The sequence below is a fragment of the Brachyistius frenatus genome, unplaced genomic scaffold (genome assembly GCF_029030835.1).
Source record: "Brachyistius frenatus isolate BFR_SWC_R1_liver_20210118 unplaced genomic scaffold, ASM2903083v1 Contig_106, whole genome shotgun sequence".
Lineage (NCBI taxonomy): Eukaryota > Metazoa > Chordata > Actinopteri > Embiotocidae > Brachyistius > Brachyistius frenatus.
Genome location: NW_027210705.1, coordinates 954,568 through 981,800, shown reverse-complemented (window position 1 = coordinate 981,800; position 27,233 = coordinate 954,568). Strand labels below are relative to the sequence as shown.

General features: G+C 40.8%; 1 protein-coding gene across 1 annotated transcript; it reads left to right on the top strand.

The window, feature by feature from the left end:
- Positions 1 to 22,816, top strand: frzb (frizzled related protein). The gene is made up of 8 exons (XM_069712061.1): positions 1 to 378; positions 8,532 to 8,780; positions 11,286 to 11,321; positions 11,594 to 11,653; positions 12,831 to 12,896; positions 17,915 to 18,119; positions 18,805 to 18,868; positions 19,268 to 22,816. The coding sequence occupies exons 1-8, from the start codon at positions 174 to 176 to the stop codon at positions 19,325 to 19,327; spliced, it is 945 nt and encodes a 314-aa protein (XP_069568162.1). The 5' UTR covers positions 1 to 173; the 3' UTR covers positions 19,328 to 22,816.
- The last annotated feature ends 4,417 nt before the right edge of the window (positions 22,817 to 27,233 follow it).

The following is a 27,233-nucleotide window of genomic DNA, read 5'->3' as shown; positions in this document are numbered from 1 at the left end:
CTCCTCCCTCGAGCTGTCTGCGGACCGGACAGCAGCAGCAGAAAAGCACCAAACAGCACGAAAATCACGTCCTAATTTGGATTTAATTCACTGTGAAGGACCGAGCCTTCACCGGAGCACCGACTGCGCTGCCGCGGCTTCAGTGTGCCCCCCCTCTCTGTGAACCGACCGACATGCTCTCCCCGGGACTCTGCGTGGCTCTGCTGGCCGCGTCCTGCGCGCTGTGGCCGACTGCGGTCCGGGCGGCGTCCTGCGAGCCGGTGCGGATCCCGCTGTGCCGGTCCATGCCGTGGAACATGACCAAGATGCCGAACCACCTCCACCACAGCACGCAGGACAACGCGGTGCTGGCCATCGAGCAGTTTGAAGGGCTGCTGGGTGAGTTCATATAGTCAGTCATTAACAAACTTCTTCATTAATTATTTAATGAACTTGTTGCCTAATTAACTGACAAACTGACTGACCGGCTGTTACACGTGGCCAATCATAAAACTCAAATTAAAGTTATTTGTGCAGTTTCTGTGATATAGTTCATAGCCAATATGTTTTTGTTGTGATTTCCATATCTCCTCCATTCACAACGTGCAGCATGAAGTTCACAAGTTTACAAGTGTCTGTATCCAGTCATACGCAGCCCTTAACGTTTTTTTAGTTGGCAAGTTAGTTTAGTTTAGTGTTTACAGACTTATTTTAATGATAGCTTATTGAAAATTAATATATATATATATATATTAAAAGGTTTGGCCAATTTCATAGTTTAAAAAGACTCCAAAGTGGCTCAAATAATCAGGTAAAGATTATTTTTAGAGCTCAGAGAAGTTCATGAATCACTGATTCTAGTTAGTCATCAACAAATTTGATTAAGGGATAAATAGTTAAAGTGATTTTCTTTATGCATAAAATTGGCAAACATAAACATTTGCAAGTTTGCCTTGTTTCCTGTGAAAATAAACTGAATGTTTAGGTTTGAAACTCAAAAGCAGTTTAACTTGGTCAATTATGGCTCTGGGAAACTGTTTCAGATTATATAGACACCAAACTAGTAATCAGTTAACACACACAAAAAAAATCACCTGCAGATTAGTAATAAAACTAATAATTAACTAGTTTGATTGTTATATTATTTAAAACATAGTTCAAAAATATGAACCTCAATAGAGAGTTGAAGCATTAGTTAATGAACAGAAATTAATCAATCAATTATTTTGATCATCATGGAATTTTCAAATGTCACCTTGAGCTTTTAAAAAATTCTGATGCATTTGCCACTTTTTTCTGACATTTCATAGACCAAGCAATTATTAAACATTTAAGCAACACATGGATCCTTAATGAATATAACCATTAGTGTTTCACATCAGATGCAATTTTTAGGATCAAAAGGAAGGGAGGAGATTTAAAAAAGGAGAGGGAGAATAAGTAAGGAAGAACGGACAAAAGTGAAACAGCACTCTAAATATGAAACAGTCAGTTCAGACTAATCCGAAAACACAATTTGTCTTTAGCTTCGATGGAACAAGTAACCCCCCGTGGATTGTGGAAATGATGCTTATGAATATTTTCAAACAGTAAAACAACTTGTACGAAGGAAAAGCACTGCTGCACCGACCCCTGTGAGTCCCACCTTTCAAATATTTGCTCCATCTTTCACTCACTAAGACTGAACCCTGCCTGCCTGATGAATCTTTCTGTTGACACAGTTGTCCAGTTGAAACAGTGATGCACTGTTTGGAAATAAAGTCGTTCTTATTTTAGTGATGATCCATTGCTTGGCTCAGTGTTTATTTATAACATATATCTTTTCCCAGTGCCGAGTCACTTCCAGCAGCTTCCAGATCAGAGCAGCTGCTGTGATTACTTCTTCTTCTCCTGTTTAAAATCTGCCCGGAGGAATCAAACATTCAAACAGTTTGCTGCTGGAGCACAGCTGGATCTGGTCCCAACTCTTTAAACCATCAGTTCACTTTGAGATTATGGAAAAAATTTTGTGGAAAGCATTATTCTGATAAAAACATTTTCAACTAAGGAAAAAACTGGCTCCAGTGCAGCAGGAGCAAGAGTTGGTCAGAGTTACAGCCCACTGTTGGTTTCTGGTTTGCAGCCCAACCAAAGATTGTCACGTATCACAGTTCTGGATGGCTTCTGCAAGAAATCAAATATTCCAGTCACTCAGGCACTCATGAAATGAGAACTTTTACTATATAAACTTTCAGTTGAAATTGTGTGATTAATGGTTAGCTGTAAAACCTTGTTTTCAAAAAAGTTTGGGACGCCATGTGTAAAATGTAAATACAAATCAAGTGTGATGGTTTACAAATCATGTAAACCCATATTAAGTTGAAAATGGAACAAAGACAACAGATCAAGTGTTGAAATGGAGAAATTGTATTATTTAATGAAAAATATATGCTAATTTTGAATTTGATGGCAGCAACACGTCTCAGAAAAGTTGGGGCAAGGTCATGTTTACCACTGTGTTGCATCACCTCTTCTTTTAACAACAGTCTGTAAATGTTTGGTAACTGCAGTGACTGGAGTTTTGAAAGTGAAATGTGGTCACGTTCTTGCCTGATACAGGATTTCACCTGCTCAACAGTTCAGGGTCTGCTTTGTCATATTTTTCCTTTCATTATGCTCCAAATGTTTTCAATGGGTGACATGCCTGGACTGCAGGGAGGTCAGTTTAGCACCCAGACTCTTCTACTATATTACGATATTGTCTGGATGGCAGCATATGTTGCTCCAAAACCTGTGTATACCGTTCAGCATTAATGGTTCCTTCACAGATGTACAAGCTACCCATGCCATGTGCACAAATGCGTCCCTGTACCATCACAGATGCTGGCTTTTGAACTGAGCGCAGATAACAAACTGGATGGTCCCTCTCTTCTTTAACCTGGAGGATGCAGTGTCCATGATTTCCAAAAAGAATCTCATATTTTGATTCTTCCGATCACAGGACAGTTTTCAACTTCACCTCAGTCCATTTTAAATGAGCTTGGGCCCAGAGAAGGTGTCAGTGTTCCTGAATCATGTTTCTATCTGGTTTCTTCTTTCCATGGTGGAGTTTTAACCTGCATTTGTGGATGCAGCGATGAGCTGTGTTTATAGACAGTGTTTTTCAGAAGTGTTTCTGATCCCATTCAGTATTTTGTCTTCTACAGAATTATTTCAGTTTTTAATGCAGTGCTGCCTGAGAGCCTGAAGAGCACCGTCATCCAATATTGGTTTCCAGCCTTGTCCCTTGTGTTCAGAGATTTTTCCAGATTCTCTGAATCTTTTAATGATATTATGAACTGTAGACGATGAAATACACAAATTCTTTGCAATTTTACATTGAGGAACATTATTCTTAGATTTTTGCACTATTTTCCCAGTCTTTCACAGAGTGTTGAACCTTTCCCCTTCTTCACTGCTGAGACTCTGCCTCACTGAATGCTCTTTTTAAACCCAGTAATGTTTCTGACCTGTTGCCAGTCAACCTAATTAGTTGAGATGTTCCACCAGGTGTTTTTTGTTTGCATTAAACAACTTTTCCAGCCTTTTGTTGCCCCTATCCCAACTTTTTTTTAAATGTGTTGCTGCCATCAAATTCAAAATGAGCATATATTTTTCATAGAACAAAAAAATTCTCAGTTTCAATAGTTCATGTCTTGTCTTTGGTCTATTTTTCATTAAATATAGCTTTACATAATTTGCAAATCTCCAAATCTTCGTCTCTGGATTGCTGAGGGTCTCTCACCTGGCGATACATAACACGAGTCTCTTGAAGCTGGTGGGGACCAGCCAGGTCAAAAACGTGACATTGAGGTGCACAAGGTCCGACTTGGACTTCCTGCTTTACACCGTGGACCTTTGATTGGCATGCCGAACCAGTGTTACTGTTTTTCCGTCTCATATGGTGCCAGACCTGCCGGCCTGTTCGAAGGCTACATCTTGCCTTTGTATTTACAACACAAGAGCAAAAGAACGGACCTCAACCTTAGTGCAGTGTGGTGGCTTCACCCTGATACCCCTCTGTGTACCTCTGATACTCTCCACCCTCCTTTGGTGGGAATGGAGGCTGCCATTTTGGTGTGTACAATAATCCTGAACTTCATAAGAAAAACAAAAATGGCTGCTCGACTTGAAGAACCTCAGTTGACTGAGTACTCTTCTGGACGTCCTCCTCACCCACGACTGTCACCAAACATCTCAACGGTTGCATAATGGTGTTCACTGATTATACAACTATTGTGGTGCTACAGAGAGGAAGTTAAGCAGCGCTAGTTCTGGCTGTAAGAACAGCAGGAGATGTTTGTGTACTGCAGGAGGACACAGGCACTGCACACTTGTCTGTACATCAGAGGTTCAGCAGGAGAGATGGTACTAAGCTTCTAGTTGCCCAGGGGTGCACCTCATCAAAACTCTCCTGGTCCCTGAACATCTCCTTCATGGTGAAGAAGCCGCAGCAGCACCTCTACTTCCTGAATCAGAATGAGGAGCACACATCCATTCTCAACTGCTTCTACAGAGGTGTCATAGAGTGCAGTCTGACCTGCAGCATCGCTGTCTGATCCACAAACGGTTCCCTTCTGATGTTAAAGCACCGCAGCGGATAGTAAAGACTTCCCCAGCACAGCACTCGGTCAAGTTTTCTCACCATCCAGAACATCTGGACCAGAAGGCCCTCAGCATCAGAAAGGATCCTTCCACTCTTTACACGGACCATTTGCACTCCTTCCGTCTGGAAGGAGGCAATGGAGCATCCAGGCCAGGTTTTCCGGAGTCATGAACAGTTTGTATCTGCTGAACTCATCTGCCTGATGGATTCACTGTCTGTGAACAGCTTCACCTCACACTTTAATCACCACCTTTTAATGCTGATGAGGGCTGTTCGCTCAACAGAAATCACTACAGCTGGTCGACTTCCTTAAAGTCTCATCTTCACTGTCCTGTGATCAGTATTGTAATAGTTATTGTGTACAGAGGAGTGTTTCATACAAATGTTGTAGTCTATGGTCTGTATTTATTGTTAATAAGCACGACTGTCTGCTGTTCTGTGTTAAATGTAGAAACCTGTCCTGCAGTAATCACAGTGTCACTCGACACATCTGTGCGGTGAAGGAATGAAAATAAAATTGACTTTAGCTGTAAATCTTATACAGAACTTTGGACTGGCAACACGTTTTTCTTTTCTTTTGGGAGGTGATGGTGTGCTATAAAACAAGGAGAAGGGTTTACAGCCATGCCAGCTGCACCTACAGGTGCTTGCAGGTAAATGCTGAGATCAGCATGCTTTTGTTATTGCTTTATTTAAGAAGGATTTCAAGATGCAAGACATGAGAACACAGTCTACATTTTTACTTAAGACTAACAAAGCAAGACAACAAAAGGAAACCCCAAAACTCTCTCTCCCTTCCTTTCTGCTCAGTATATAGTGTATATTAATAATAATTTTTTTTTTAAAAAGGGTGAAGAGTCAGCTACACGAGGACTGTCCGCTTAGGTTTGTTTTTGACGAGGGGCAGACAAATCTTATTTAGTTCTGTCTCTCTGTTCATCGTTCATCATTCATCATCTTGGAAGCTGTTTAATTATAAATATGGAGTCAGAGGTTCAGAGTAAAATGAATACAGGATCAGGTTCACTGTTAGTATTGAGAACATTAGTGTGTTTTGCCAGAATTTTTATTTACTGGGAAAGACAGCTGAGCTATGGAGGAGATTTTGTATATGTCTGGAAACATGTTGTGAAGCTTTGATTCTGTGTGGTGGTGTCTATTGGTCACCTGAAGCTGGACGAGACGGTGCCTATTGATATAGAGGAAACATGTAGGGCTTTCTTCCAAGCACGTGTCCGTGGGGTGGGGAGGAGGTGCATTTAATGAAGCCTCCAACTGCAACATCTTTCTGTCCGCATTCTGGAGAAGACATGTCTAGAGGACAGAGGGAAGCATTTTGAAAAGAAGGTGACTCGGTGCCCTCATAGTGTTGCAGAAACCTCACAGCATTACTCCTCAAAAGTGCAGACGAAGCAAAGCTAACGTTCATACTCAAGTTTATTCATTGTAAGAATTCATAATCAAGCTGGGATGGTGAGAATGACTCTGTCATGTGAAGTAGGAAAGAGGGTAAACTAATTCTGAAATGAGTCCTACTTTGTTTCCAGATTCTGATCATACTGCTGTACAGTATGTACAATAATGTTTTGTGATAAACTGATTTATGAAGCCACCGGTGACAGAATCACTGCTCCAACTCTGGCTGCAACCAGGGAAGGATTTCACTGGGTTATCTAACAACTATCTGTGTTACTTGCAACCCTGTTCTCCTGCCTGCAGACTGGTATTGGAACATACTGCTTCTCTGTCAACATACGTGCTGATATCAAATATCACAATCTGTGTATATTATCTGAGCCAATAACTCTGCCCTGCAAACATGCACGTTCTGCACACACACACACACACACACACACACACACACACACACACACACACACACACACACACACACACACACACACACACACACACACACACCACCTCAGCCTGTAAACTGATTATATTTGACTCTGTAACAACATTTATTCATTTACACTTTCTTTATATCGACATTTCTCTCAGAGAAAAATCATCTATATTGCACACTTCCTGTTTTTGGGGATTTCTTTTACTCCTGTGAACAACTGAACAAATAACACATTCATGAAGATGTTTTCTGCTGCTGCAGTTTTCACTTTTGTGTGATGAGTTCACTGGTTAGCAAACTTTTTTTCAGGGATGTTAAAGTTTGCAGTCACGGTGATCGTTGTTCTGCGCTCTCTGGGGTTTCTGATATTTGTGGTGGAGTCAGATTTTGTTATATCTTTCGATGTAAAGCAGAATCAAATTTAAAGGTATGTGGGCCACCTCATTAACCACCACAATGTTTCATAATTCATACTCGCCTGTCTTCAATAAATACATGTTGGGATTGGCTGAACTTCGAGCTCAGCTGAGGTTGGAGGAATGGAGAGAGAAAGTGGAAAGGCACTGAGCTCTAACCAGAAAAATGTCCTAATGAAAGACCTGCAGGCCAAAAACCAGGAAGCAGTTTCAGGTCACAAGTTCAAAATATTTCTGTGACTTCATTGTGAAGCTCTGCAGCCAAACCTCAGTGCAATAAAAAACGCTGCTCTGTCCTCTACCAGCGGTGAACTCCTTCTGGTCTCGCCCTGTGTGAAACGTACTGGCATATTACTAAAAGTCCAGTGTACGGTCAGCCAGAGGTCCCTGAACACACTGTCCCTGAACGCACCGTCCTGTCATTGCTGTACGAAAAGTGAGTCGAACTGAACTCGAGTTCAAAATAATTGAGCTGAGCCTGAATAATCCTCCTTTTAAAGATTTCAACACCAAGTCTGAGAGTTGTGAAGCCTCCCTGTGCTTACATGTATCTACGTTAACAAGAATTTAAGTTTAATGTACTTTCTCTTAACACCACTTCATACTTCTACTCTGCTACAATTTGGAGGGACATTTTGTACTGACCAATCAAATCTGTGTCTTCATTGGTATTCAACATTTTATTTCTTAAATTATTAGTCCTCATGCAGGCTGAAGTTACTGCAAAAGTAAAAGCTGTCAGGTAACGGTCAATGACAGAGAGGAAGTTTCATTCCCTCTGAAGGTGCAATAAAAACAGAAACATATCCACCGTCTAGGAACCGGTGTTTATGTTGGCAAGCATTGCATACCAGAAATAGTAACTTTATCTTAACTGCTGCTTATCAAGTGGAGTATACATTTAACAGCCTCCAAATGCTGATAATAATAACTGGCTTTAATCAAACAGTTGATTACCAATATGTGTGTTTATGCCAACGCTAACCGTGGGAAATTAGAGGATTTCTGTTTCCAGAAATGGTTTTCTTCAATGTTTGTTGTCCGTAGTGTTGCTTTTTTTAAAAACCTCCCAGTTGATGTTCACTCATGTATGTTTATGTTCTGTACACACATTTCAATGATTTCAGCTTAGTTTATGGGAAATGTTTTGTCCATCATCTTTGCCAAACAGCTATATTTATGAAGAGTCAGTCAGAGGTGCACACCAGTGTCAGTAAGTTAAAATCATGTATTTGTTAAATTTGAGAATGAAACAAAGTACCATAGTTGTTCTAACTTGCACCTGCCATTACCAGTGCATATCACTGAATTTAAAATAATTGAATGAGTCCTGTAACATTGTCAATGGGTTAAATTAATGGGATTTCAACACAACCAGGTGATGGAGCTGAAACAGCTGCAGAAGCTCCTCAACCACAAATCTATGACAAACTCCAGTTTGTAGCTCATCGAGTTGCTGAAAAGGATTTTCCGACCAACGTTCAATCTCAGTCAGTCAACACAGGAAAAACTCATGCATCGTCTCCAAGTACATCCAAAAACACTTTAAAAAGGAAAACTCTGGACGATAGAGTAGCTCAGGTATCATTACAGTTTATATTACCTAAGGTCTTGTCTCTGGTTTTCCTGGTAACAGCCCGTCTGTGTTTTCCTGCCGCTTCAGGTACAGGCTGCAGTCCGGATTTGCTCTTCTTCCTGTGTGCCATGTACGCTCCCATCTGCACCATCGACTTCCAGCATGAGCCCATCAAGCCGTGTAAGGCGGTGTGCGAGCGGGCGAAGTCCGGCTGCGAGCCGGTGATGAAGCGCTACAACCACAGTTGGCCCGACAGCCTGGCCTGCAGCGAGCTGCCCTTGTACGACCGCGGAGTCTGCATCTCTCCTGAGGCCATCGTCAAGGCTGAAGGACCAGGTATGTTCACGATTTTAATAAATTGTTATTATTATAAGCCTGCTATTTTTGTCTCAAAGCAGCTGATGATGGGAAGATTGCCTTCAGAATTGGTTCCATGTGAATGAATGTGGAGAGAATTATGTGAGGTTTCATTTGTCAAAAACATGACTGCTTTGTAAGACCTGTTTTTTCAGTAGTGGAAATTGTATGTGATTATTGTCACGAAAAAGCTGACAACGATAATGACCAAAGAAAATAGGCAAATATCTTTACTGACAGGTCATTTCTATGTTCCCACGGTTTAAAATCTGGCTCCCCAGATTTATATGGCACATAATAAGAACATGACCAGGTCCAATGGTACCCAGGTCTACACAGCACATAAGTGGAAGTTGGGAACATGGGCTGCCGTGGATGAGGGTTAGGTTAGAACTGGGTAACAGAACCCAGGAAATACAAATATGCTCGTCTCTGTTGTTTGTCCATTCTGGGCTACTGTAGGAACATGGTGGGTTCCATGAAAGAGGACCTGCTCCTTATGTAGATATGTGAGGGCTCATTCTTGGTTTCAGGTGATTGTACCCGAATGAACACATATTGTAATCAGTTTAAGCCCTCTAAAAGTCCCTCTAAATACATCCTGAAACTTAAGGTTGAATTAAGGTTTCCTTTCAATAAGCAGTGACCCCAGAAGCTGATGTAATTAGTTAATGACGTGCCTCTCGGCTGTGGAAGTAACGCTCAGTTGTTACTGTAGGTAGGAAGCTGGTTAGCAGTTCACTTACGCTTCTTTTGATTTGTAACGGCTAAAAAAGACAAACCAGCCTCCAAACTGTTTGAGTACAGAGAGTACGTCGTACTGCAGCTCCATGCACACTGCCTCAACATCCAAATCATCAGACATGCTGTGTCTGTAGTTATATTTGGTAAGATCTAAATGGACAATCTGCATCGGTGTTTACTGATAAGGTCTCTATTGTCAAGCTGTTCCGTTTTGCAATGGCTTTTTGCTGCAGATTCTGTGATCTACATACTTATTTAACCTCAAAGATAGATTAACGTCTCTTAGTGTTGAACTCAGATCACAGTAATGCCCAAACTAAAAAAAAACAGGGTAATTCTTTTGCATCACTGTTTGGAGATTTGAACTAGTTTCTGTAAACATGCAAAAATGAAATGTGTCACGTTAAAGATTATCCAAGCAGAAGCGGTCACCCATCATTACATTTAAACACAAATAGTACTTTCTGAATGTTCAGTTGAAGTTTGAACAATTTAGTTTTATTGTGTATTTTCCTGAAGTATGTAATTTTTTTATTAGGAATTGAAAGAGGAACAAAACCTCTAAGATAGTCATGTTTATATGATACCAGCGACCTCTTTAGTGATATAAACTGTGACATATACTGTCAGAATCTGAATATGGAGGCTCCCTCTGAATGAGGATATTTACTGAAAAACATGGACAGTGTTCCCTGCTTAGCTGAGCCCTATCAGGGTTTTCTGTCATGTTTCTGCTCTCAGCAGTTTGTTTCTGCTCCCTTTGAACAGATAGCGTGAGTCATTTCCCCTCCGACTTCACTCCCACTGACTTTCTCAAAGAGCTCCTTGATACAGGCGGCCCACTCATTTTACATTCAATAAAACCCTCACTGTCCTCTGCTTCTTTAAACAGGCCCAGGACCAGCGAGTCCTGAAAAAAAAAACTCATCTCAATCCCCTGAACCTCCATAACGATACACCCACGTATCTCTGAGCTGCCCCGGCTCCCCTCAGCTCAGCGGGGCTTTGGGATTTTCCCTCGGTGTGACTTGTTGATTTGCTGAGGTTCAGTAAGGGTGTATCATTGAAGTCATTCCAGTGATTTTCTGTGGGACTCCAGTCTGAATGTTGCTGCTCAAAAGTTTATCCACAGTTGAAACAGAAATCTAAAGCAGCCACAGTTTAATCAGTGTTTCACTATTCATTCCTCACAAAAGCAAACCTTTTCTGTCACAGTAATAACCCCAATGCAAAGTTATTTTTACACACCTGTATACAAACAGGTACAAAGGGCCTGTACCACGGAGCTCTTTTGTGGCCATCTAACTTTACTGAGCTCCAGTGATAAAATAATGGAAAGGCAAAATCAGAGTTAGAAATCCTGTCTGGAAATTTTAAAAAAAAAAATCTGTCTGCAATTAAAATGTAGCTTTAACTGTCATTATTTATTGTGATAAACTCCTCACTTGTTTATAAGAAGCACATCGATGTGTGGACATATCAGGACCCTGTAGGAATGGTGTCTGTGTTAGCAGTGATCTGATTGGTCAGTTTACATCCGATCCTCCGAAGTTAACCGTCTGCTGAGCAGATTAGCCCTGCTGCACAGGTTACCATGGTGATCAATCCCAGTTCTGCGCTCCGTTCACATGCTGCACAGTCTCTGAATGTTTGCTCAACTTTTGTGTATAATCAAGGAACTGGGGGGAAATGTTTTCTTTCTGTTCGGACACTGATTGCTGTCTCTCTGTGTCTCTGTAGATCCATACTATCAGGACCCAGCCAGATGTAACCCAGGTGAGGCTGACCTTTGACCTCTCATCCTCCCTAAACTGTGATCAGTTTCCTAGAAGCTAGCCTCTGTGGTTAGCTGGTTGATTTTATGAACTAAAAGTAAAGGGAGGAGAATTCATTTGAGACATTAGGGCACATCGTCACAGACGTTGTGTGTCTGCGACTTGTATACGACCTCAGAGGTTCCACAAAGGAGAGCAACTACTCAGTCAGTGGAACTTGTTACTGGGAACCTTGTATTCCTCACTAACGTGCTGGGTTTGGTTCCCTGACAGAATCCAGTCCAGACTTCCCCATGGACTCCAACAACCTCCACTGCAGAGGACCAAATGGAGGTAACCTGTCTGTCTGCCTGTGTCCACCTCTGTCCTGTCCGGGCTCCTCCTCCAGGGGAGGGTGTGGCATCCAGAGAACCGAAGTTTTCTCCTTCAGAAATACACTTATTCACTGTGTTGCTGAAAACTGGAGAAGCTTCATACCATTTTCAAATCTGTCTGGTATCTCTAGAGCTAGGGCCTGGAGCTGGTGGGCTTATTTTAGCACAATGACTGGAAACAGGGAAACAGAGAGCCTGAATCTGTCCAAATGTAACAAAACCAACTACCAACACCTGTAAAGCTCACGACCAGGGCTGTTATATCTTGGTAAGTTTGTATAATAAGCCTTGAAACGGCAGGTTGTGGTTGCACATCTTGCCTTACACCAGGAGTCTCCAACCTGTTGCTCGCAAGCTACCAGTAGCTAGTTACCCGGTTCTGAGTAGCTCGCTGAAGGTTAAAACAATATGCAGTGTTTCTCACACTCCCTTACTTGGGCGGGTATAAAGATATTCGGTGATCCATTTGAGTATTTTTTTATGTTTATTTATTCATTCATTAACGTGTCCAAAATAATTACATTGTCAACACGATTGATTGACGAGTGGACAATCTCCCCTCGCTCCCTTCACCTGTCTGCTCCGCACCAGAGGGGGGACAAGCAGAGTTGAGCTCCGCCCTTCATGAAACACACAGAGATCAGAGGACAGTAACAAGCACGACCTGCAACGCACCTGCAAAACACAGCAGAGACTCACACTGAGCTGAAAAGAAATGTGTGCTCTTAAATCAGGTAAAAGAAAGTCGACTGAATGCCAAAAATGAAAAGCCCTCCAGTTTCACACAGGGTCCAGCCATATGCTATGTTTTGACCCAGACATGTGTTTCGTTCAGGAGGGGCAGAGGAACCCAATCGAAGGGGAAACACTGGAAATCCTATAATAGAACGCTTTATTTGACACTTTTTAGCCCCCCCGCTGACAAAGGAAGCAGTTTGAACCCCGACACTACTGTATTAAGTGACTTAAACTTTCTCAAGTTGCAATCGTGAGAACCTTTCCCGGCTCACTTGAACATGGCTCAGTAAATTGTGGAAATGTGGACGTTTGAGGACAGAGCCTGAACAGTTTCTCTTTGTGTCAGTTTTCCTTTTCAAAATGATGACGAGAGCTTCTCCCACTTTGTTCTTCGGTAGATCGCTGCAGGTGTAAGACCGTCAAAATGGGTTTGAAAACCTACCTGAAGAACAACTACAACTACGGTGAGTCATCTGGGACTTATTTCAGTTTTTACAAATATGAGACAGAAGATCATTTTATTTTACTCTGACGCTGTTGTATATAGAAGTACAAGCTGATATATTCATTAAACCACATTTAAACCATAGTTATCAGTATATTATATATTGTTCATTTAAGCATCAAATCCTTCCCAGTAATGTTAAAGGGTTTCCTTTCTTTGTGATCCCACTGAGAATCAACAGTCAGTCTGCAGCTCTGAGAAGATTTCAGCTGTGTCGGGTTGTTCTCATTCTTTTATGGTATTAGTTGTTGTTCACAGAAACAATCCATATATTGTATATCTGATTTAAAAAAAGAAAGTGTGGCATTCGTTATGCAGCTTGCATCAGTTGGCCAGTTTCACCTGGTTTGTTGGTGCTTGTCTAAACCAACACTTTGTATAAATAGTCCTTGCTTTTGCTGGCACTAATAGAGATGCTAGTAAAGAAAGAAAGAAACCTTTATTCTTTTTTTAACAAGACTGTCTTAACTGTACTGTAGGTGGCTAAAAATCGTTTTAGTTCCAGTGAGCTCTTTAGTAGATTCTTTTTCTTGGACCAGTTTTTCCCCCTTCATGTCAAAGGAAAGGTTTTCTGTGCCGAGGCTGTTAGCTTAACTAGATTAAATTGGAGACAAAAAAGCCTGAGACCAGAAAGGCTTTTCCAGATGATTACAGCACACAGGCATGAGTTGGCAAATCCTGCAGAGATTTCCACGTGGACTTCACTAATGCTTTTGGCTGAAGGATCCGTTTGGGAAAGATTTTTGATTTTTTTTTTTTTTTTCCAGTAATCATTAAACACGAACTCACTTTTGAAATATTCAGATATGATTGAAACAGAGGAGTTTAGTAAAGCATCAAAGCATGTCGGAGTGCACAAGGTGGTCTTCATAAATGTTTCTGCTGGCGCTCTAACTGGTAATTAACACTGCTGCTGATTTAACTTTCTCACTGTGCTGGTTTCTTCTCAGTCTCTGCGGCTTCCACCTCCTCTGTTCTCTTAAACTTGCAGCAGTGTCTTTGTTCTCTGCATTAGGTGAATTTATTGGCGTGTTACTACTGAAGCTTGTGCATCTATTAAGGGAGTATTGTCTGACAAAAACAGTCACTTTTCCATTTGTTTTGATAAGTGTTTACCAGGTTTGGAAGGTAACTTGTGTTACTGGTAGTTGAGGATGGTAGATTTTTTTTGTTTTTCAAATTGAGGCAGAATGACAGAAAAAGCTCAATTATTAAGTCCAGTTTTAAAGAGTACAACTCACAAATACAAAAGTATAACAACTCAAATAAATGTATAAAACACAATGGGTTTGTGATCAGGAAGTCCACTGAGTTCAACGAAGTCTTAGTTATGAAAAATTGCCATTTTATTGGCCCTATGTGTGTCAGCTGTCATCCCATGTGGATTGCTAATGGCAAAATGGTAGAGCGCAACAGTAGGTGGCATGACCCAAAATATACACCAGAAATTTCAGGTACTGATGAATCAAGAGCTCATGAACACCACAGAAGTGTCCAAGCAGGGGCGACCTGATAACCGAGTGGTCGATTCCCGAACCGGACCTTTACTGCTCTCTTTCTCTACATTTTCTGTCTGACCCGACTGTGACTGTTGCTGCTTTCAAATTGAAGTCGGAGCTCGTGGTTACGACATAGGAAGCCGTATGCTCGGTGTTAAGTCATGACGACACTGTTGATAGGGAAGAGCAACAGCGACGGCATCTAGAGGCCATCGGCTAATGGTGCGTTCAGTCAGCTGGGAAGTGGGAAAGTTCTGACTTGATAACCTCCGACTTCCTAGTTCAGAGCGTTCACGTCACAACAACAAAAAGGCAACATGACAAACAGCGTCGTCATCACCTAAGTAGACCATCACAGAGAGTCATTATTATTTGTGCAGTACATTTTCTACTCGTGTTTATAAACTAATGTATAAAACAGCCAGCAGACTAATGGCAACAGAGTAATTTGGGATACCAACCCAACCCAATAATTGGGTCACCAGCTGTAGTTGTCTGTTGATATAGTAATTAGTATCGTGTACCGGCACCACACCCTGCTCTAATTAGTATGACCTTAATTCACCATAATATGACTTATTTTTACATTGAGCAAGTGTATCTCTTCCTTTCACCGCAAACGTTGCTGTGTCCAGTGACGTCAGACCTACTTTTCTAGGCTCTCAAAAACCTCAGACTTTCCGAGCGGGAAATTCCCAGTTCAACAGGCGTTCAGGGAATTTCTCCCACTCGGCGGTCGGAACTTTCCCACTTCCCAGTTGCTTATGAACACACCATAACAATTTAGCAAGCTAGCGGGCAGGTAATGCAGGAAATGCAAAGACACAGTGGCAGAGAGAAAAGATGAAGCCGTTGAAATATTTTCCTCCAACTGAAGTTACAATTAACTTGACAGCCAATGAAAAATAAACTTTCAGGGCCTCCACCATTTCCATAAATGTTAACAAATACGTCACTTAGAGCTTCCAGAAAATTCAGCAGTCTGCGGTGTTCATATGGACTCTTCTTGTGAACATGGTAAACACAGAGACTGGATATAAAATTGGATGTAGCTTCAGGGTCTGAAAAATGAGGCCGATGTGGAAGTGCTAAAAGCTGCAATATCACCAAGTGCCGATAGAGGTTGGCTCCAAAAAGCCTCTTTAGACTTCCAGTCAATGAAATTATAATGAAATTAAAATTCAATAAAAAAATGTCCACAAGTTCTTAGTGTTTACTAGCTAAAGTCCCTCTTTCTTACCAGTTGTCTAAAAAATAATCCTCAAAAAGCCATGTTTTTTTTCTTGTTGTTTTTTTGGTGGGGGGGTCTGTTTGATTGACAGGCCGGTGATGCAGTCAGCTTTCCCTTATCGGTGGGCGGGATGCAGCGTTGTCGGGTTTCCAATTGGATCGAATCAGATCCGCCGCCTGCATTCTGGCTCCGAACTCGCTAGATAGCTACAGCCAATATCCAAACTCAAGGCTTCATAACGGCCGTTCATAAACCAATGGGTGACGTCACTGCTGGTTGCCGCTTGGGTAAAGCACAACGCCATTTTGAAAGCAGCATATAACCTGCTAAAAGCTAACCATTAGCATGCTAGCCAACTGGGCTATCACTCGTCAATCCCATTCAGGTTACTAACAGGACAACAAGATGCAAAAGGTATATTCTTAATTATGATTTGTACCACTGACTGCTGTCTGATGACTGTCTACTACACTACTACTCCTCTGTCGAGGAGCTGTTTATACTCCGGCAGACAACGTTTACATAAAATTGGTGAGAAACATTGGAAATAAACTCCCAAAGCTTTCCTCCATTTTGAATCTCCAGCAGGTTTTTAGTTAATGGTGCAAAGTTGGATGTTAAAAGTTACATAAATGACTTATACATGTGTCACAGGGCCTTTACATCGTAACTGTCCTTATCTCCACTTCTGTGTTCAGCACCAAGGACAGCAGCCGGACAAACTGTCTTCAGGGTTACTAACCAGACAGAAAAAACAGACAAATAGTGCTCCACCAAACCTGTCTGTTGATTTAATGGACATTCATACGTTGCTTTTAAGGTACATTATTACGCTACAAAAAGAAATGGGTGGGTAGGGTGTTCTTTTTATTGATTTGTTTGCCACCCAGTGAAGCTCCATATATTTACAGATTGATAGTGTTGCTCACAGCTTCACAAAATGTTAAGCTTCATTAAGTCATAGAAGAAAAAACAGATTGCATTGTGAAAACACAGACGCTTGGCAAAGTATATACTAATAATTTTATAGCATCTTTCAAAAACAGATATCAAACTTGACTTCAAATGCTTGGCCTCCTCTGGTTTTGACCTTTGACCTGGAGTTACTAACAGACCTCTGCCCGAGGATGTCGGAGCATGCCAGAGATATAATCAAGAACCAGCCCCAAGTGTAATCATTAATATAATAAAATCAATTCTAAAACATAGAGGTAACCAGTGTGGGATGCTAAAATCTGTGTTGTATGGATTCTGTGATTGGATTTAAGGAGTAGTGTTGCTGCAGCGTTCTGGACCAGGTGAAGTTTGTCTAGGTTTCAGTGGGTAAGACAGAAATACAGCGAGATACATTGATATACCTGGGATGTACTGAAAGCATGGAAAGCAAGTTCTTTACGCATAGCAAGAATCAATTCTTGAAATATTTTGAAAGTGACAGATAAAAAGAGTAACTTGCAGCCTCTAGACTGGACTTTTTGTGTCATTTTCTTTTTCAGTCTGACATTGTGTTAATTTTGTAGCTCGGGATGAAGGTGTGTGGGATTCATTTGCACTAAATCTATCAGTAGAAATGTTTCTATTTTAAAGGAATTCACACACTGGGGGCGTTTTTTTTTTTTTTAATTATTTGATTGATTCAAAGGTCTATTTTTTTCGTGTCGTTGTTTTTGTCGAGAGTACCTTCACGTCTTTGGAAGGAGGTCGATTCTTCTTACCTTTCGCACCGCGAATAAAAGCATCAACCAATCACATTTCAATCCATCGCAATTCTAGTGACTGATGGCTGTGCTGATTTAAAAAAATATATTCTTGCCAGTTTGAATCCATCATTTTTTTTTTTTTTTTTTTTTTTTTTATAGAATGAGATGTTACAAATCTATTTTAACTTTTTGTTTAAAAACTGTCGCAAATTCCCATCGCTGCTAGTACAAAATAGCTTTGGTGTTGTTTTTTCGTCCAGCCCCTGATGTGTAAAGACCTGTGGTCCCACCCACAAAGCTCTGCTTTGTTTCTTCCAATGATGGAACAGCCAACACTGAGCACCATACCTGCATAAATTGCTAAAAGATCCACAATGTAGGCAGTGACTCAGAGGTCAGCAGAAGCTAAATAACGATTTAAACTTAATTAAGAAATAAATAAAAAGCATTTGCAGGTTATAGGGCTCTGCGTGCAGATATAAACACAAGGAATGGTTCAAATCTAATATCCAAAGTGTCCATGTATGCTGACAAGTCTCGTCTTCAGTTATCAGGGCGAGGGTGAGGGAGGTGAGGAATCGCGGTCTGGAGCCCACGGCGGTGGTGGAGGTGAAGGAGGTGCTCAAGTCTTCTCTGGTCAACATTCCCAAGGAGACACAGACGCTCTACTACTCGTCCTCTTGTCTGTGTCCTCCTCTGGCTCTTGGAGACGAGTACCTCATTATGGGCTACGAGAACGAGGAGACATCCAGGTAATGATGATTTTATTATTGATATAGCACTTTTCCAAAAAAGATTTAAAGGCTACGATCATTGTTGTCATCAAGTTGGTTAAATACAAGACCAACTGGAACTCGCTGCAGGTTGTTTTGGGTGAAGCATGCGCACAATTGGTGGTTATCAAACTTTGACCTGTACCTACATACTTTGGCAGCGTTATCTTTGCGTTTACGCAAGCGTTCGTTCCAGCGTTTACTCATGATGTTGTTGAAAAACTGCTACTAACAGCCGGACTCAGAGAAAAAAATAAAACACTTGTTATGGATGTCCAAATTATATTAATATTATGCTGATCAGCATAACATGGAGAGGTTTCTATAACCTACTCAAAGTTAGTGACACCAATACACGTGCTTATATAGAGTACAGTCACCAAAACTTCCCATTGCATTGGTCAGTTCTACAGTTTCATGGTCTCATCCTTTCCTCACCATGTAGAGAAGATCATGAAACGGAAGTCTTTCCAGCAAGCAGATCAACCAGCAGGGAAAAACATTGTTGTGCTACTGTTATTAATTACTGCTAATTCGTCTGCTACACTGAGTCAGAGCCAGGTATTATATTTTTTACAGCTGTATACTGATGTTAGTGGAGGTCAGCCATAAAGCACTGTGGAAAACCCTGCAAGAAAAATGAGTTGTGTGTTTGTGGTTGCAGGTTGCTCCTGATTGACAGCTCCATTGCTCAGAAATGGAAGGACAAAATGGGCCGAAAGGTCAAGGTGCGTATCAAATTCTGCTCTGACAATAGCGTTCAAGCCAAACCCAGCTGCTGTTAACTACTTTCAGACCTTTGCTTTCTTTTTAAAACAGATACTGATTCCTGCCAACTGTAGCAAATGACAACAACAGTTAGCATCAAGTTACTGTAATCTGCTTTCTTTGCCAAAGGCTTTGGGCATGTGTGTTGTTGATTTTCCCTCTGGAGACTTGACATTGACAATGTTCCCACATCGAGGACTCTGAAGCAAAGCACCATTACAAACTCTAATGTACAGCTGATCTATTCACCACTGACATTAAATTGCAGGACCATGATAAATAACAGCAGCTGACAGTGATTTCATCTTATGGAGTGACGGGACATGTAAGTCTCACTTTCCTTCTGTCCTTCTGTCCAGAGATGGGATCAGATCCTGCAGGGGAAAGGCCGAGCAGCTACACGCCGGAGTCGCCACTGAGATCTGACTGTGTGTGTGTGTGTGTGTGTGTGTGTGTGTGTGTGTGTGTGTGTGTGTGTGTGTGTGTGTGTGTGTGTGTGTGTGTGTGTGTGTGTGTGTGTGTGTGTGTGTGTGTGTGTGTGTGTGTGTGTGTGTGTGTGTGTGTGTGCGTGCGTGCGTGCGTGCGTGGATATTGCACTATCACAGGCTGTTGTAGCTGAATGTAGTTCATCTTCATCTATCAGACAGTTTGGAGTCAGATTTTTGTCATTTACTTTCTTTGCACAAACATTATTTAGTGTGCGTTTAGTGTGTGTGTGTTTTGTCAGTTTGTGTGTGTGTGTGTGTTTGTGTGTGTGTATACACCTAAAGCACTCGGTTAAGACAAGAAAGGGGGTGGAGCTTTAACGCTGTAGTACTAAATCTACGCACAGCCATACAGTATGTACATGACACTTTTTGGAACAAATTTATTTTCAGTGGCGGCCATGTTGGCTCCATAGCTTTTCTCTGTGTTTCTCATTTGTAATAATGGTGGATTTTGGCTCTGTTACCATGGCAATGTGATGGAGGACATTGAAATGATAAAAAAAACATTTTGACTTGGACATACTGACTATGATTGATCTGAATCGTGACCTGAACTGAGTAGAAAATGAAGGAAGACGCTTTGTTCAGACAGCGGTAAGAGCAGCGACAACTGCATCAACAACAACAACAGCAGCAGCAGCAGCAACAGCAGCAGCAGCAGCAGCAGCATCAACACCAACAGCAACAACTGCAACCGTAACAGCAACAACTGCAACCGTAACAGCAGCAACAACAGCAGGAGAGAGTTTACTGACTTCTCCAGTCTTGTTCGGTCCAGCTGTGGATGACTCATGGGCCAAAGATCTCAGGTTCCCTGCATGTCAGCCTCAGGATGGAGTGACTATTAATTAAAAAAAATTAAGAACTCAATCAATCAATTGCAAAGAGATACAAAACTATAACAAAGGCACACAAGAAACAAAATCATAAAGTGACAACGACCACAATGAGGCACAAAGAAATTATAGAGACTCAAAATGACAAAAAAAAAAAAACTCGGTGATCACAAAAAGACATAAAATAACTTTAAGGAGACACAAAGTGTCTGCATGACACAGGTGTGTACACGGGGATCCACGGATCCAGTGCCTCATGTCACATCATCTGTCATCAAACAACAAAATGACATGAGAGGAGTGTGAAGGTGACTTGTGTTTAAATTAAAGAAATCTACACATTTATAAAGCAGGAAACACGTGACATGAAATCTGATGTGCAAATACAGTAGTGAGTTAATAACGAAAACTTTTTAATGATTTTTAACATTTTATTTAAAATTCCAGTTAGTGTTGCAACATTTGAAGACACAACAAGCAAAGAGGAATAAGTGAGAAATGAACTGATTGAATTCTATTTAAAGCAACAGATCTAATTTCTCCACCATGTTTGAGGTGAGGTGGGCTGCAGTGTTGTGATTTGTCCCGAGCTAAAGTGAAGGAGCACATGTGAACCCCTCACTGACACACGCTGCTGGATTGTCATGTATTACTCAGTGAAACAGGATGTAGAAGGAAGAGTGAAAAGGGTTTGGCTTTATTCACTCTCTCCCATTCACTTCCATTCCACCTGCACAACAGATGAATTCAGTCAGTTGCTTCCTGTTTTGTTCACTGTTAAACTTTATAGTTTGTATCACTCGCATCAGAGCTTTGACCATCAACTTGTTTTCTGCGTAAAATGTTAAACAGAAAAGGAATGAGACCGTCTTATGGAAGATCAGTTTGTGCCTTTTCTTGTTGTCGTGAAGAAGCAAGAAAACTCCAGTATTTTTTACATTTACTAAGTGGAGCGAGTACTGTTAGCAAGCACTGATATTCTCTGTGTCTGAAATCACCTCCCTATTCACTTACTCACAACTCCCTACACTTAACAAAGAAATGGAGATTTCCTACATTTGTCAATATTTCATTTTTTCATAATCTTTAATAAAAAGCACTGAATTGTGAGATTGTTAGTAGAAAGTAATGAACAAGCTTTGGACACCATCTTTTTTGTTCCATTGTGAAAATTTCAGGGCATTACATAGTCATTCAATTTCAATAAGATAATTCAACAAAATGATGAATAGTACCTAAATGTCGTGCCCTCTGTAGAGTGTCTCTGCAGTGTTCAAATTTCATTTAAGATCGTTAGATCTTTTAATAGGACACTATTTTATATCTTTTTCATTGTGCCATGCCGGTCAGAGAAGGACAGAAAACAAACATTAATGCCCACAAATATGTATCGAATACATGAATTTACCAACATTGATGTCACAGTTTTGTCAGTACTTTCCAACTTAATATGACAATATCATTGATCCATGAACATGATCAGGACACAGTCAAGAGCTCCGGGGGCCCCTGGGTCAGAGCAAAATGTCTGTTAATATTACCAGTTTAAAAGTGACGCAGCTCAATTGGACTCCAAAGACAGGCTTAACTTTGCCAAAGAATGCAAACTGACCTTTAAGAAAGAGACAAAAAAAAACACAATTTGCTTAAAAAAAAAGACCACAAAGTGAAGCCACAGCGATGTACGTGAACATACATTAAAGAAATTTAAACAACTTTTTTTTAAGACTTTAGAAGACCTGCAGATACTGTGTATAATAAGTAGGGAGAGATTTTGGACACACCTGTAGTGTTTGTTTAAGGAGCAAGCAATTATTTGATCACATTATTTATTACAATAATGATCTCCTTCACACTAAAAAGTAAACTAAGTGCAGCACTCCAGACACATGTAGCACACACCACATGTGTTATACTGACAGAAGATGTAGTGAGGGTAGCCAGGATAATCTCAGCCAACATGGAGATGTGACTCACTTGTTTTGTTAACCCTTCCCTTTGTGTGTGTTGTGGATCAGTCTGAGGAATTGAACATTTTATTGGGTGTAATTCACTTGTATCCCAAACAGCAGCGAGCTGGTCTTTACTTTTACAAATTAACTCTGAAAAATGTCTAACTGAGGCTGCTGTAAGGAAGAAACCAGAATTTAAATCCATATTAAACACAATAAAGTAATTAAAATCTCTTTTTCAAGGCAGACTTTCCAACTTGTCAGAGCAGGAAATGGCTCAAGTGTTCCATGGCAGTGTTACATGAGCCAGCATACAGCATACACAATACAAGAGCCCTGAAACTGAAGCCTTCATTCTTCATTTTTAGTTTACCTGTGCTTTCCTGACTGTCACATGTGGATACATCCTCGGGGAAATTTCAGAGGAACTTTTTTTTTTCTTGTTGAGAGCATAATAGAAGTCCTGTTGTCTGAGCACAGCCTCACATAAACAAACAATATTGTAATTATCACCCAGTGACTGTGTTCATGTAAAGACACTAACACTCATTATACAGTACTCTATACTAACACTCTGATATCTGAACTCTGGACTTTTCACAGCAGTTTGAACCATTAAACATGAATTTAGACCACAATGTTCCTCTGGAGGTTTTAATGGAGCTCCACTGTGGGGTTGGAGGGGTGTCCCTCAGGGGCCCAGCGGGGGATTAAAAATATAACCCACTGCACACATTAGCAAACAGGCTGGAAATTGCAATCTCGGTGGTCAAGTACTCACAATTCTCAAATTACTTTTACTACCAGCATCTGATATTTTGAAATAGAAAGCTAAAACTGAACATATTTTCTGAAATTGAAGGTACACATGCAGTTACTTTTAGTCCTTTTATATTCTCTTTCAATCTCACTTTCCCTTCAAGTGTCAAGTACATGTTCACATCACTCACTTAAGGAAGAATACAACACTTCATTTCTCCGTATCATTTAAACTATGGGGAAATGAATAAATAGACACAGCTCATTCTATTCAGTGCAGGAGAAAAATGCTAGATGCAATAGACAGTCAAAGTGTGCAGAGCTGATTACAAGAAGAGATCTTTTTTTTTTTTTTAAGACATTTACCTTACATAACTTAGAATTTCTATATTTGGTTTTGTCAGTAATGAAGCATAATATAGACTAGTCTGTTTTCAGTTCTCAGTAAAACAGCTCACAATAAAGAAAATTAACCACAAAAACCTGAAGCTATGGTGCTGAACTTTTACTTATAAATACAAAACGAGTTCAGGCAATGATTGAGCCAATGAATGCCTGATAGATCTCTGTATTTCACAGTTTCTACATCCGTTGTCTGTTGAGACATTCCTGTGATAAACTGACCATCCTTTAAAGGTAGCTAATTGGCTGCATACCAATTGGAGTGGAGGTAAAATAATTCAATAATTCAGCTGATCTATACTTCCAAACTGGTTAAAGTCAGATATTGAAAGTCGTTTTGCCAGGGTTGTGATGCCTTTTATTTCATTTATCTTCCCTTTATCTGAAATGTATCACAGCAGTGACAGAGTAGGCTACGTTGGAGCACATGACGGAAGTACGTGTCGACAGGGTTTCTGTATTCACTGACTGGCAGAAGGAAGAGACAAAAGTTCCACACTGCAACATTTTTTACACAACTTGGGGGCTGAACTTTACAACAAGCTGAACATCACACATCTGGCATATTATGGCAACATAAAGTTATTGATAACCTGTCATTAATAGCATTCATTTGGTGTCATTTTCCTGGCAACTTAGCAATAGCATTCTCTCTGCCTGTAGTTCTGTTGTGGTCCTCTCCATCTCTTCCTGCAGTCGACCATGCAAAGAAGAAACCATGTAGAAACATGATCCAGAAACTCCACTTCGTTCTCTGGGTCCAGACTCATTTAAGATGGACTGAGGAGAAGTGGAAAATTGCCCTGTGGTCGAATGAATCAAAATTTTAAATCCTCCAGGCTAAAGAGGAGCGGGACCATCCACCCTGTTATTAGCGCATAGTTCAAAAGTTAGCATCCGTGACAGTATGGGGGTGTATTATTGTACATGGCATATCTGGGAATAATATATACAGGTTTTGGAGCAACATATATGCTGCCATAATTTCAATAAATTTCAAATCCCGCCCGGAGCAATGACTTTGATTACAAGGGACCCCACCCCCCCACCCCACCCCCAGCTACTCTCATAATGTTAATCTCATCCAAAAGGAATTTAATTTATCACTGAGCACGAACAAAAAGCTGTTGCAAGTGTCTCAGTGGCCTCCAAAGGCCACTTACATGTTTGGTGTATTTGACTTGGATCAACAGCAACAACCTGTAAAAGCTGTTTACTGATTAAAACCTGGCTTGAAGTATTGAAATAAAGTTAGTCTAAATAATGGAGCAGCATAATCCAGATTGAGGAACAAACTAGAAGAGAAGACAAGTTGAACCTTCAGACCTTCTCACTAATGGCAGTAAAGTTTGTTTAACAAAACAGAGCAGCAGCATGAAACTCAGCCATCGTGCAGTGTGTGTGTGTGTGTGTGTGTGTGTGTGTGTGTGTGTGTGTGTGTGTGTGTGTGTGTGTGTGTGTGTGTGTGTGTGTGTGTGTGTGTGTGTGTGTGTGTGTGTGTGTGTGTGTGTGTGTGTGTGTGTGTGTGTGTGTGTGTGTGTGTGTGTGTGTGTGTGTGTGTGTGTGTGTGTGTGTGCGTACTTCCAATAGTTCCTGCCTACTAATTTCCAGCAGTGTTTTCACAGCTGCAGTTTCCATGAGAGGGAAGAGAAAATGTTTTCATGGATTTATTGCTATTACACCTCCTTATCCTCCTCAGCTCTCGTCCTCCCCGCTCCTCTCCAGTCTTGCCTTGTCTCCTGTCCTCCTCCCCTCCATGTTGACTGCAGCTACTGCCTGACTGAAAACACACCTGGCTCTGGCATAAGGTGAAGTCTGTTTCGGGAGGCTGAGTGGCTCTATTCATGTCCCTGAATGCTGAAACAGCAAACAGTCACACACTGAATATTTTCATATGGAGTGACCTTGCTGAAAGCAGTTAAAGCTGCTTAAAAATATTTTTCAACACTAGAGGGCAGAAAGTGGACAGAAACAGAAAGAAGCAGAATTCATATACTTATCAAGTTAAGACTACTATTAATAGGGCTGAATAATGTTCAAAAATGTTGGATATCAGTACCAATACCTTGAAGTCAATATCGCTCCCTAAACTATCCTTTTTTCTATCCCAATTTTTCTAATTTATAAAATTTAAACATTACACATTGCAGTACAAATCCTTAGTTTCCATGTAGTTTAGAGGGGGAGAGTGTAACCCAGATTGTTTTGTAGCTAACAGATGTCCCCCCAACCTTCAAAAGCAAGCTATGGCTCCACACTACAATTTACCAGTGTTCTCTAAACGCCTCCAGCCTCCATTTACTGCAGCACATGTAACCCAGAGAGGAATGGGGCCAAAAATAAAAGAAAACAAGTAAAAGAGCCCTTTTAATAAAATAAAATGAGTAAAATAAGCCCTTCTAATGTGTGGTTTACCTAAATTGAAATCTACATATGGTAAACACTGTGGAACAATGATGCTGATGAGATTTACTTGTATATGTAAACGTAGGAAAACGAGAATGTATTTGTGTCATGGAAAGTATATAAAAGTTGACGTAGGTCAGACAAGTGAGGCCAATGCGGAAGTGCTTTAAACTGCAATACCACCGAGGTCCACGAGGGGTTGGCACCAAAATAGCCTGGATCCAGCAGACTCCCATTCAATTTCTCTCATGAAATGCGAAGTTTCCACAAATCAATCGTGTCATTCACTAAAGCCACTCTTTCACATTAATTTTCTGGTGGTCCATCTGAAAATAATTCCATCACTAACTCGATTTTAGGCCCCAAAAAGTAGTATGTTGGGGGTCGTGTCTGTTTAAATGACAAGTAGCTCGCGTTCCCCCCGGCTTGTCCAAATATGGTCACTTCTGGCTCCAAAATAGCAAGATGGCGATGGCCAAAATGTCGAAACTCGAGTCCTCAGAATTGCATTTCACAAACTATAGGTGACTTCACTGTCTGTTGCCGCTTGGTTTGTGTGGGTGTAGCCTTGGTATCAAAATTTGGTACCAAATAACTTTTTTGAGAGTAGACACTATCAAAGCAATTCTGTGGATGGCATAAATGTTCAGAAGTTCAGTACTCAGCCCTACACATTAACCAAAATTAACTACAACGCAGAAGCAGAGAGCATGATCATCCCTTTAAAGGCCAGTGTTTGCTTTAGAATTCACAGGTGTTAGAAGTATGGTTTGTTCCAATAGTTGTTATATTTTTGTCCTTTTTGGTCAGATAGTTTCTGAGATTGGTCGATGTTTTTGTCGATGTTTAAGAACTTACTTCTGATATTCTCTATTTGTTTCGGCCTGTTTAATCCATTATTCTCTTGTGTTTTGGCCCTATTTCATCAGATTCTCTTACAAGTCTTAGGTCGACTGTTTGGTCGAGTACTTGGTTGTATTTATAGCCCTTTTTCCTTTAATGTTCTCTGATATTTTATCTCTGGTTTGGTTCATGTTACTTTCCCTTTTTTATGCTTTATTCACTGGTGTTTTATGCCTGTTGGGTCCAATACTCTCTGTTGTTATAGTCTTGGTTTGGGTCGATACTTGCTGCTGTTTAGTAATGGTTTGGACAAATATTCAGTGGTGTTTTTAACCCTGGTTTGGTCCAGTGTTCAGTGAGTTGTTTTAGCCTTGCTACTACTTTGGGCCAGTATCATCTGCTGCTATAGCCCCTGGTTTTGTTTAGCCCTGGACTGGTTCTGGATTTTTCCTGTTTTGGTTTGCTATCATTTTTGTGTTTTAGACCTGGCTCAGTCCATTATTATCCGGGGATAAATCCCCTGTTTTTGTCCAATGTTCTTTGGTGTTTTAGCCCTGGTTTGATCTAGTATTTGCTGGTCTTTAGTGCTAATTTGGTCCAATACTCACAGGTGTTAATAGTCACGTTAAGCCCAATGTT